Source organism: Protopterus annectens, chromosome 13.part0 (genome assembly GCF_019279795.1).
Source record: "Protopterus annectens isolate FY-2018-M chromosome 13.part0, PAN1.0, whole genome shotgun sequence".
NCBI classification, from domain to species: Eukaryota; Metazoa; Chordata; order Ceratodontiformes; family Protopteridae; genus Protopterus; species Protopterus annectens.
Window position 1 is genome coordinate 734,044,150 of NC_056747.1, and position 12,531 is coordinate 734,056,680.

At 42.5% G+C, this 12,531-nt stretch overlaps 1 protein-coding gene across 1 annotated transcript in view; it reads left to right on the forward strand.

Moving 5' to 3' along the window:
* NEK8 (NIMA related kinase 8) overlaps positions 1–12,531 on the forward strand; it is an 806,012-nt gene that overhangs the window by 245,615 nt on the left and 547,866 nt on the right. The window contains exon 6 of the mRNA XM_044054419.1: positions 2,916–2,995. Coding sequence (XP_043910354.1) covers positions 2,916–2,995 — 80 coding nt within the window. The remainder of the gene's footprint in view (positions 1–2,915; positions 2,996–12,531) is intronic.

Consider the following 12,531-nt stretch of genomic DNA (forward strand, 5'->3'; position numbering starts at 1 on the left):
GAAACAGCTCCTCAGGTTGATTTGAGGGTTTTGACTTGGAAACTTTATTACTCATTGCTGTAAATATGAAAGAAGAGTATATGAGTTACGGGCTGTTATGGTAAGTATAAAGTCTACCTCATTTTCCACAAGGACAGGGTTTCTTTGATAACAAATCCTTCTTTTATTCTTAATTGATTTATAGTTTACCTTGAACCAATCTATTAATCTCCCTGTATCCTTTCTAGAACCTAAAAACAAGTGAGAAAAAAAATCCTACATACTCTATCCACAGATAGCTCAGGTACTACTTGGATAGAACAAAATCCTTCAGGACAGCTGTTCACCTATTTGTCTGTGATGAAGGTAAGAAAAAAAAGACAGTGTCTAGATGATTTTCTCATGTTATTTCTTTTTGCTATTCTCACTACAGCAAGCCACTTCCAGATAGAGTTAGGGTCCACTCTACCAGGACTCTGGTGTCTTCTGTGGATTTTTGGAAAGAGAAGACTCTAGAAGAATTCTACAGGCAGAAACTTAGTCTTCTGTAAATACTTTCATAAAGCATTGCAAACGGAATTTATTTTCCAGATCCAGAACAGGCCTTGCAATGATCATTCTCTAGGGGCTCCTGAATTTTTAATTTATTTACTCCTCCTCTAGTTTATAAACTGTTGTGATCTACCAAAGTGGCATAGGCTTCTGCAACAGTGATCTAATGTTTAACATTGTACACTTGTATAAGTAAGCATACTACATTAGTAAATGTTTTAATAGAGCAGTGTTGCAGTGGCTGTCCCCTTCCTCCAGCCCTCTTCTTTGTTGTTTTTTTTTTTTTGTATTGCCAGGTTGCAGATGTATACACCCCTTTATACAATTAGACTTGCATTACATTTCCTATCCTTTTTCCTTTCAAGGCTATTGCCTTTCTTCTTGGAGCAAGAAAGCTCTAAGGTTTTTGGTACTGTAACTCTACTTAGATATTGAACTCAGCTTGAGCTCCTGACCATTAGAGTAGATGGAGGACACCCTTAAGCTTTGAAAAGCTTGCTGGTTGTGGCAGGGGGTGGAAAGGACCCAAGTAGCCCAGGCTACTGAAACAGTAATCTCTGACGTCTCGGCCAAAGCCTTCAAGGAGCCTTGAAGGCTTTGGCCGAGACGTCAGAGATTTTATTAAACTTTGGTGGAAACTGTGTTCGTTGTTCTGTGCTTTTGGCTGCTTTCGTTGTTGGTTACTGAAACAGTAATCTATTAGAGCATCTACTGTTAAGGTAAATTTATCTGCATAGTTGTACTTTACAGGAAGAATGCATTCATCTTCAGAAATCTCAGTCCAGTATGATACTAATGTACTACATGTAACATGGTTAATTTTTATTTTAAACATGTTTGAAGTTAAAATGAAAGCTTTGTATATAGGAAAGAAATGTTGGATCATGAGGCTTAACTGAGTTAATTTTGCTGCTTGTTGTTGTTGTCTTTCGGCTTTTCCCGGTTAGGGGTTGCTACAGTGAAACTCCAGTCCTCTAATGATTGGCAGTAGATTTTCACAGTGCTGAGTTGCCAGCTCAACTCCCAACCTTCAACGAAGGCACGCTCATTGAAGGTAAAATTGTGCATGCCTCATGCATATATCTTCTGACAGGTATCGGCAGTACTTTTTTCTGCAGATTGGCACGGATTTGGGATTTTATTTATTTATTTTACAGTAGTATAGAGCTTTGGTTGTTCTTATTTTGGAGGCAGTATTGTACAGTGAATGCATCTGAACTAAACTCTGGTACAAAAAACTGAGATGGAGTTCTATCAGAAATTTTAATTGAACCACTCCCCATTTTGTGATAAGTAAGTCGCACTTGTTAGTATATTGGTGAGTATCCCCGCCTGTCACGTAGGAGACCAGGGTTCGATTCCCCGATGGGGAGCGTGTGACTTCTATCTATGGTGGTGCAGCAGTTAGAGTTTTTGCCTCGCACAAAGAGGCTCTCTGGTTCAGTTCTCTGCTGGAGTGCCTTCTGTGTGGAGTCTGCATGTCCTCTCCGCGAGCGACAGAACGTTAAAAAGACATGCAGATGCAGGTAGGTGCGTGAATGCGTCTGTACCTTCTCTAAAGGTTGGGCACTGGGCTGGCAATTCAACACCATCAAAATCCACTGCCAATCATAAGCGGACCAGAGATCTGCTGTGGTGACCCCTAACCGGGAAAAGCCGAGTCGCACTGTATTATTTCACTTATTAACTCAGAGTGCGCTCTTATTATTGTAAACATACAAAGTACAGGAAAATATTTTACTCTTAGGCTAGCTGGAGAAAGTACAGATATGATTAAAGGCAGTGAAAGTAGGAAGAGTTCACAGAGCACCAGTCTGTTATTTTTGTCACTTGCAATAACAGCAAAGAAAATGTTAATGGCATTTTATTAGTGTTTCATGTTTACCTCTGTACTGAATAAGTTTATTCTTGTTGAATGTATTTCTTTTATGAAGAATATTAATACACATTAACATAATTATAATTGATTGCTGATGATGAATTATCACATGTAAAGGAAACACGGCAGATTGAATTGGCCAAACATAATTTTTACCATAATTCTTTTTTTGTTTCTGTTGCAGTTATCATAGCAACCAGTCAGAATACACTATTTCAGAGCCTGTCTTCTGCAATTTACATCTTTCAGTTATTATAAATTTTATGTTGTCAATCTGTATTGTAGTGTGCTTGTTTGACCATTATGCATACATATTTGGTATTGTTTTTTTCATTTTGCTTAAAGTTAGAGGTTTTTTGTAATGTCTAATTGTCTAATTTTTGTAGGTAGAGCTTAGCAGAAGAAAATTCAGGGACAGTTAAAAACATTTAATGGTAGTGCAAAAGTAAATTCATAAGGAACTGAAACATTCTAGACATGTCACTTTTTTTCTTCTCTTTTATAGAGTAGAGAAGCCATTGGCTACTGCAGCTTCTGTTCTTCATGGCAGAGTTGGAGGTAGAGTTACCAGTGCAAGGAGTAGAGGTAAGTGCTGAGGCCATGGACTGGCACCTTGTGCACTAGAGTGGCATACATCTTTGGTAAGGAAATCTGTAATAAACTTTGGAAATGTTTTATCTTACTCTCACATTTCAGAAAGCAGCACCAGTTTGCTCCAGTTTACCCTAAAGTTTCAGGAAATAACATTATTTATATATCTGTCTATTGGATGAATTAAACTAGTGTGAGTATGTATATGCTTTAACCGATTTATTCCACAGAGATTAGCACTTTCATGTCTTATTGATGCTTCTTCATTTCTTAAAACATATTAACAAAACACAAATTTAAACATCATCCAATTAATGCAAAATAGCCAATATTCAGTTCAATTCAAATCAAATTCAATAACTTCAAACAGAATATTAATTAACCAATTAAATCACTTAAAAATGTATTTACTTCAGGACAGGATACAATCCATATTCCACTATCTCCTTACAATAGGACCAGTAAGAACACTTCGCAAAATATATAGTGACCAATCAAATCACTTAAACAACAACTGAAAACTTTAGGGAATAATAATAGATAACCAGTCAAGTCACTTTAAAAGTGCTCATACTTTATAATACAGTTCTGAAGAAACCTCTTCATATAATCCATATCTCCCCCCTAGTTTCAATAGAGCAAATATAGACACTTAAAAGCATTGGATAACCAATCAATTCACATGAATAATATACATACTTTACATTATGGTTACAGAGAAACTGCTTTATTCAATCCATGCCACCTACCTACTTGTGTTAAAATGATCTTCTGAAGCTCTAAGAGTTGTTATGGTTAATTAAGTCCCCCTTTTCTCATAGTTTCATTAAATAATTTTAGACAACAAATTAGATCACTAAAATAATGCATTTACTTTGGAATACAGAGTAATCCATATCCCCTATCTCTTTACAACTGCACCGTTGAAATTTCTTCAGGGGATAAATAATAACCAATCAAATCACTTAAAAAAATGACAAATGGGGATCCTAAAAAATATCAAATGGCCAATTAAAACACTTCAAGAGTAGTGATATGTTAAATTACACTTCTAAGGAGGTCAGTCCATGTGATTTATTGTCCCCTATCTGCTTTCAATAAAGCCATTTTAAGTGCTTAAAAAGCATCAAAGAATCACTTAAAAAATGTGTGTGCATCAAGGTAAGGTTTCAAGGACACTGACTCATTTAGCTCATGTCCCCTATCTGTTTTCAATATGACCAGTAAAAACGCTTAAATATATCAAATAACCAGTCAATTCACTTAAATAATGTACATGTTTTACGATATGGTTACAGAGAAGCCGCTTCATTCAATCCATACCTCTTTACATCAAAACAATCCATCAAAGCTCTATGAGTTCGATATAGTTAATTAAGTCTACCATTTTCATAGCTTCATTAAATAAAATTAAATAACCGATTACATCAATTAACTAATACGTTTACCTCGGGATACAAAATAATCCATATCCCCTTTGTCCTTACACTAGGACCAATTAGAATTCTTTATGTGATAAATAGTGACCAATCAAATCAGTCAAAAGGCAGCAAATGGGGATTCCAGAAGATATTAAATAGCCAATTAGAATACTTTAAAAGTGCTTGTGGATTGAACTACATTTCTAAGGAGACCGAACCATATCGTCTGTTGTCCCCTACCTGCCTCCAGTAAAACCAATGTAAGCACTTAAAAGGTTCAAATAACCAATCAAATCACTTAAAAAGTGTGCGTGCTTTACAATAGGGTTTCGAAGAAACTGCTTCACTCAGCCCATTACATTGAAACAATCCACTGCAGCTCTGTAAGTTCAGTTTGGTTAATTAAATTCTCATGCCTTTGTTACGTAATTGTAAAACCAAGAAAATAAATGAATGGGGTGGCACCAAATGCTTTCACATGTTTAGCTATGACATTCCTGTCCTCCAGTTTGCAAATATTGTAAGTGTGTTATCAAATCCACTCCCTAAGCGAGCAGTTTGTCTTGCCTACATAAAATTACATACATATTTTGCAGGCAGCCAAATAAACTAAATTGTGACGAGAGCAATCAGCATATTAATGAAATCTATATTCTCTACCTGTATCCGGCTGTATAAATAAACTGTTACTGGCCACATATTTACAAAAATTGCAGGAAATACAGGAAAAGGTACCAACTCATTGATTTACACTAGCATACTTTCTATTACAATCCTTATAACATAACATCCGTTTCAATGACATTTTATTTTTAAAACAGGACCTCTGTTTTGGGCCAGCTATATCACGTATCTTATCCACAGTGAATATGGATGAATTCTTTTAAAAATATTACAGATCAAATTCATGTCCAATGAATGCATTAATGGAATACCCGTATTCTGAGATTTAACCCTTTGAGAGCCTACATTAGGATTATCTATCCTATGCGAATAATATCGTTTGGCTCTACCATTCCTAACAATTTATTTATACATCCAGAAACAGGTAGATAATATACATTTAATTTATATGTTGATTGCTCTACTCATAATTTAGTTTATTTGGGTGTCTGCAAAATATGTATGTCATTTTATGCAGACAAGATGAATCGCTTCCTTAGGGAATGGATTCGCAAGCACATCTAGGATATTAAGAAACTGGATGACAGGAATGCCATAGCTAAACATTTGAAAGTATTTGGTGCAACCCATTCTTTTATTTTCTTGGTTTTTCAATTACTTAAAGTCATGAGAATGGGGGATTTAATTAACAAAACTGAACTTGCAGAGCTACTGTGGATTATTTAAATGCAAGCAGATATGGGACATGGGCTGAATGAAGCCATTTCTTTAAAACCTTGTCTTAAAGTACATACACACTTTAAGTGGTTTGATTGGTTATTTGAACTTTTTAAGTGCTAACACTGGTTCTATTGAAAGCAGGTAGTGGACAATAGACTACATGGTTCGGTCTCCTTAGAAATGCAGTTCAATGCATGAGCACTTTTAAAGTGTTTTAATTGGCTAATTAATATTTTCTGGAGTCCCCATCTGCCGTTTTTTGACCAATTTGATTGGTCACTATTTATTGCTTAAAGAATTCTAATTGTTCCTACTGTAAAGACATAGGTGATATGGATTATTTTGTATCCCAGTGTAAATGTATTATTTAATTGATCTAATTGGTTATTTCATATTATTTAATGAAGTTATGAAAATGGTGGACTTTACTATATCGAACTCTTAGAACTTCGATGGATTGCTTTGATGTAAAGCGGTATAAACTGGATGAAGCAGCTTCTCTGTAACCATATCTTAAAACATGTACGTTATTTAAGTGAATTGATTTGTTACTTGATATTTTCTTAAGCGTGTTTACTGGTCCTATTGAAAATAGGTAGGTGACATGGATTGATAGCAGATAGGGGACATGAGCTGAATGAATCGGTCTCTTTGAAACCTTATCTTGACGCGCCACATTTTTTAAGTGATTCTTTGATGCTTTTTAAGTGCTTAAAATGTTTTTATTGAAAGTAGATGGTGGACAATAGATCACATGGATTGGCCTCCTTAGAAGCGTAGTTTAATGTATGAGTACTTTTTAAGTGTTTTAATTGGCTATTTGATATTTCATAGGATCCCCATTTGTTGTTTGTAAGTGATTTGATTAGTTATTATTTATCCCTTTCATTGGTGTAATTTTAAAGAGATATGGGGTATGGATTACTTTGTATTCCAAAGTAAATGTATTTATTATTTTAGTGATCTAATTGGTTGTCTAAAATTATTTACTAAAGCTATGAGAAAAGGGGGACTTAATTAACTATACCAAACCCTTAGAACTTTGGTAGATCGTTTAAATGAAAGTAGGTAGGTGGCATGGATTGAATACAGCAGTTTCTTTGTGAGCATAACAGAAAGTATGTATATTATTCATGCAAATTGATTGGTTATTTAATACTTTTTAAGTGTCTATATTTGCTCTATTGAAACTAGGTAGTAGATAGAGCACTTTTAAAGTTATTTGATTTATCTGTTATTCATTGAAGTTTTCATGTGTTGTTTTAAGCTATCTGATTGGTCACTATATATTTTGTAAAGTGTTCTTATTGGTCCTATTGTAAGGAGATAGTGGGATATGGATTGTATCCTGTCCTGAAGTAAATACATTTTTAAGTGATTTAATTGGTTAATTGATATTCTGTGTGAAGTTTTATTGGCTATTTTGTATTAATTGGATGATATTTAAAGGTGTATTTTATTAATATGTTTTAAGATCTGAAGAAGCGTCAATAAGATGTGAAAGCACTAATCTCTCTGGAATAATTGTTTATGCACTTCTGTGCTGTGGTCTCCTCTTTTTTGATATACTACTTCTGCTTTTGTGTGTTAGAGGATACCTTTACCATTCTCTGGCTGCTGATTTTTTGGATGTATATGCCTTCTTTAATGAATACTGTCAGTCAGCACATCTGAAATAGTAGAATCTGAAGTAGGCAGACTTCATTCGTCTGCAACCTGTGGGTATCGGATCCGACCTCGGATCCGAGCCGGCAATTCAAAAGCTTTGGCTCCGAGCTCCTAGCTCCTCCCTCTTACCCATAACCCCTTGCCAAGCCCTGACTGACCTCAGATTTCGTTTGCCGCTTTTCAAGAAGCAACGGAATTCTAGAGCTCCTGGCGTTGGTTGAGATAAGTTTAGATTTTTTGACAGAAAAAGTTTTCAAATTCTCTGTTTTTGTTATTAATCTAGTTAGTGTTGTGTGTGGTTAAGGCTTTCCTCCCTCTTTAGTTAATTTTTCTCGGGTTTTCGTAGTTTGTTTGTGTGTGTGTGTATTTAGGCTTTAGGTTTGTAATGTCTGAAGCCCCTAAGGCTGTTTTCTCCAAATGTGCGAGTGTGGCCATAAGCTGTCCCCAGCAGATGGCCACACTCGGTGCAAATCTTGGGGGTTGAACACCTGTCTTCTGGTTGTACCATTTGTGCAGGGTTCAACCCCGGGCTTTAAGGGAACGGAGGTCGAAGTTGGTGCTGGTGGGTCTTTTACCCCCAGATACTGCTTCGGCCTCTGCCCCTTCCAGTCAGCAACCTGTTGCTGTGAGTTCTCCCCCTCCGGCTGGGACTCAACCTCCCTTAAAGTTGCCGGAGGGGAAGGATTCTTCTAGGGAGAGACAGAAGGAGAGGCACAGGGAGAAGCACCACAAGAGGAGAGCCGAAGCTGCTAGTTCGGCTCCTCCATCTAAGCGGGCCTCCCCTGTGCCTTCTAGCTTTCCTCCTCCTCGGCTCCACTCCCCTCGGTTCTCTCCTGGACCCGAGGAGGAGGAGGCTAGCCCTTCCAGGAGGTCACCGAGACGGCTCTCTAGGTCAGCTTTGGTGGCCTCCTCTAGATCGACCTTTTCAATGAGCGAAGCTGATATGGACCGGATGATGAGGAAATTCATCCAGGCCCAAATGCAAATGGGAGTGCTCCTAGCCCCCCCCCCCATCCGGGAGGGGCTTCGACCCCTTTTTTCGCCCCCTTAGCTCCTTCTCCGACCCATACCACGGGTTCGGAGCTATCGGCGCCATGCAGATTTGGATCCGGGGGTGGGTCGGATCCGATAGGTCGGCGCACCTCGGATCCGTCCCATCCCTTGAGTGCTTCGGGTACTTCGGACCCGACCTCTCGAGCCGAGGCCGAGCCTCGGATCCGAGGGAGCTGGTGTCTTCGCTCCGCCCAGGTCGGAGCACACTGGTCTCGGATCCGGCGGTTTCGCTCCGACTCCGATCGCACGCCGGATCCGAGTGGGGGTCGGCTCTCGGGGCTTAGAGAAGCTGGCTCCCCCTCGGCTTTCAACGTTATGGAAAGGGCACTGTCGAGGACATCCGGACCCCCGGTCCCTGCCACGGCTCCATCCCGCACTCCATTGCAGTTGGGCCAGGCCCCCACCAGCCGGTCCCAGGGACAGCCCGCCTCGATGTCCCAAGTGGTTCCCTTGGAACATCCATCCGCTGAAGAGTACTCCTCGGACAGCCCCCCCGATGAAGTACCTCGGAAGCGTAAGTGCAAGAGGAGGCACATGGACTCCCCTGAGTCCGTCACTGAAGACACGGACTTGGATGAAGGGAAGGCTCCCTAGGTCACCCCTGAGGACGTCTCATTTGGAGACATCATGCAGATGTTAAGGATCGTCGGGGGGGGCCCGCCCCCAAGGCCTCTTCGGACGAGTCTGTGTTCTTGGAGGCATTCGAGGCGGGCCCTTCTACCTCTTGGGTGTCCTCCTGCTGACCCCTGGTGGATCTTATATCCATCAGGGCGTGGAAGGATCCGGACACCATTGAGCCTATCCTAAGCGCCCGGACCGCATTCTTTCTCCTCCATCAGACCGCACCCACTGGAGTAAGGGTCCCCCAGTAGATGCCATGATGATGGCTGCAGCCACGAAGAGGGAATTGGCCCAGGAGAGTCCCTCCGTCCATCCTCCGGGCAAGGAGTCCCGTTCGATGGATCGCATTGGGAAGTGAGTTTTAGTTCAGCGACCTTCTCCTTGAGAGCTGAACTACATGGCACATGTCATTAGGATGCAGCGGGATCTGATTAAAGAATACGCTGCATCTCCCGAGTCCATCTCGAGTGAGGATAAACAGGTTTACTCCACCCGAATGGCCACTCTCAGATCAGTATCCAATACATCTATGCGGCTGCTGTCTCATGCTACTGAGGGAGCCGCTAGAGCCAGCGGAGCAGGCCTTGTCATGAGGCGACAGGCCTGGCTCCGCCATTGTGATTTTGCAGAGCCCTTCAAGGCGACCTTCGCGAATGCCCCTTTCGATGGTTCTGCCTTGTTTGGCAAGACTGTTCGCGAGACATTAGTCCAGAGCGAAAAGGACGGGAAGACGCTGTCTGCCATCGGAGTCCGCTTCTCAGCTCCACAGAGGTCCTTCTCTAAGAACCAAAAGGGACAGAAGAAGATGTGGTTCCGGAAGTCGCAGCAGTCCCAACCTGCTCCGGATAACCAGTCCTTCCGTGGCAGAGGAGGACGGGGAGGTCGTCGTGCCAGAGGCAGGGGGGCTCCTGGCAATTTTGGGTCCAGAGAACCCTTCTCTGAGAGACCCACGCAGCAGCCCTGAAGGGTTGCCCAGCTGTCCGTCTCTGGAGGCAGTCGGGGGGCGGTTTTCGATGCACCTGACTTCTTGGGAGTCCATAACAACAGACAGTTGGGTGCTTCGACTTATATCCAGAGGATATTCAATACCCCTATTCAAGATTCCCAAATCTCGCAGCCTCCCAGATGTTCCACCCGACCAAAGGGAGGTGGCAGCTATCGAAATCGAGCAGCTGCTAGGAAAAAGAGCCATCCAGCGCGTCCCCCCAGATCAAGCCGGATTAGGGTTTTACTCCAGGTTCTTTTTGGTGCCAAAGAAGACGTGGGACTTAAGACCAATCTTAGACCTTTCCCAGTTGAACCTGTTAGTAACCAAGCAAAAGTTCCGGATGGTCACCCTGCAATCTATACTCCCCCTCTTGAGGGAGAACGACTGGATGTGTTCCATAGACCTCAAGGATGCGTACTACCACATTTGGATGGACAGACGATCCAGGAGGTTTCTTCGCTTCCGGCTGGGAGCTAGTCATTATCAGTTCAGGGTCCTCCCCTTTGGTCTCACCTCAGCCCCCAGGGTGTTTACCAAGGTGCTAGCGGTGGTAGCGGCCCACCTGAGGCTCCAGGGATTACAGGTCTTTCCGTACCTGGACGACTGGCTCCTGACGGCATCATCAAGGCATCTTCTGTGCTCAGCCAGGGATTACTTTCTTCAACTAGCACCAAGGCTGGGCATCACGATCAACTGGGAGAAATCTTTTCTGAATCCAACTCAAATTATAGATTTCATAGGAGGAAGACTAGACACCAGATCAATGCGAGCCTTCCTCACCCCAGACCGTATCGCCAGCCTGAGGTGTCATGTGACAGCAATCCTGCAACCATCTCCAACTGCAGCTTCGGTCCTGAGGGCCCTAGGTTCTATGGCGGCAGCTATCCCGCTTCTAATTCATGCCCGTTTACGCATGCGGGTTCTTCAATGGACCCTTCAAGTTCAGTGGTCTCCTCTTTGTTCGTCTCTAAACGCTCCGATTGCGGTCAGCAGAGCGTGCAGGGACTCCCTTCTGTGGTGGCTTCTTTCTCCGGAGCCCTTGGCAGGGAGACCTTTTGCTGCATTTCCCGAGCCACAGTGACCACGGACGCTTCTTGCCTCGGGTGGGGGCATTCTATGGGAAAGATTGTCCAAGGCACGTGGAATCCCACAGAGACGTCATTGCATATAAATGTCCTGGAAATGAGGGCGGTGCTCCTAGCGTTGCAAGCACTTCACCACGTTCTTCCTTCAGGGACTATTGCGATTCAGACAGACAACATGTCCGTAGTCTGGTATATCAACAAGCAGGGAGGAACCAGGTCTTACCCCTTTGTCGAGAGGCCATGAGAGTCTGGGAATGGGCAATTTCCACCAAACGCTTTCTGGTAGCAACGCACATTCCGGGAAAGTCCAACATCCTTGCGGACAAGCTCAGTCGCACCATCCTTTCTCCACACGAGTGGTCCCTCAATCTTCAAGTAGCGAAGAAGATTTTTGCCGTTTGGGGGCAACCCTGTTGCGATCTTTTGCTTCTCCTCAAACGCCAAATGCGACAATTTCTTCGCTCTGCTTCCCCACCAGGGAGTTCGAGGATGCTCTGGTGCATGCTTGGCCTCCCGGTCTCCTTTATGCCTACCCTCCACTTCCTCTGATGCAGAGGCTTCTGCAGAAAGCCAACAGTTTGGGGAGCAGAATGATTCTCATTGCCCCATTCTGGCCTCGACAACCTTGGTTCCCCTTTGTATGGTCTCACAAAATCAATCCACCATGGATTCTGGATCCAATTTCGGATCTCATCTCTCACCCTCTGGGAATGCCAGTTCCCAATCTGCGGACCCTGAAGTTGACAGCTTGGCTGCTCCAATTCCAACCTTAATTAGGACTCCGGTATCTCTTCACCGGTCAAGGCCATTTTGGTGGGTGCTCATAAACCTTCCACCAGACAGGTTTATCGGAGTAAATGGAAGAGGTTCTCTATATGGGCAGGACAGAGAACTGTGGATCCTTTTTCAGCACCTATCTCTGCGGTGCTGGATTTTCTAACAGACCTCTTTCATCAAGGGGCTAGTTCTTCCACGATTAAGGTACAATTGGCGGCTATCTCGCATTATCACATTGGTCATGACACAGCTCCCCTTATGACAGCGAAATTATGCAAAACTTTTCTCAAAGGAGTTTTTTTGTTAAGGCCTCCAGTCAAGGAGGTTGTACAGCCTTGGGACTTGTCTTTAGTCCTGCAGGCCCTTACTGCTCCTCCCTTCGAGCCTGCAGCTTCTGCTGATTTAAAATACCTTTCCTGGAAGACTGCCTTTCTGGTAGCTATCACTTCAGCCAGAAGGGTGTCTGAGCTTCAGGCTCTATGTGTCAAACTGCCTTATCTTTCTTTCTTCCCTGATAGGGTGTGCCTCAGGACCAATCCATCTTTTCTTCCGAAGGTCTCTTCTGAATCCAAT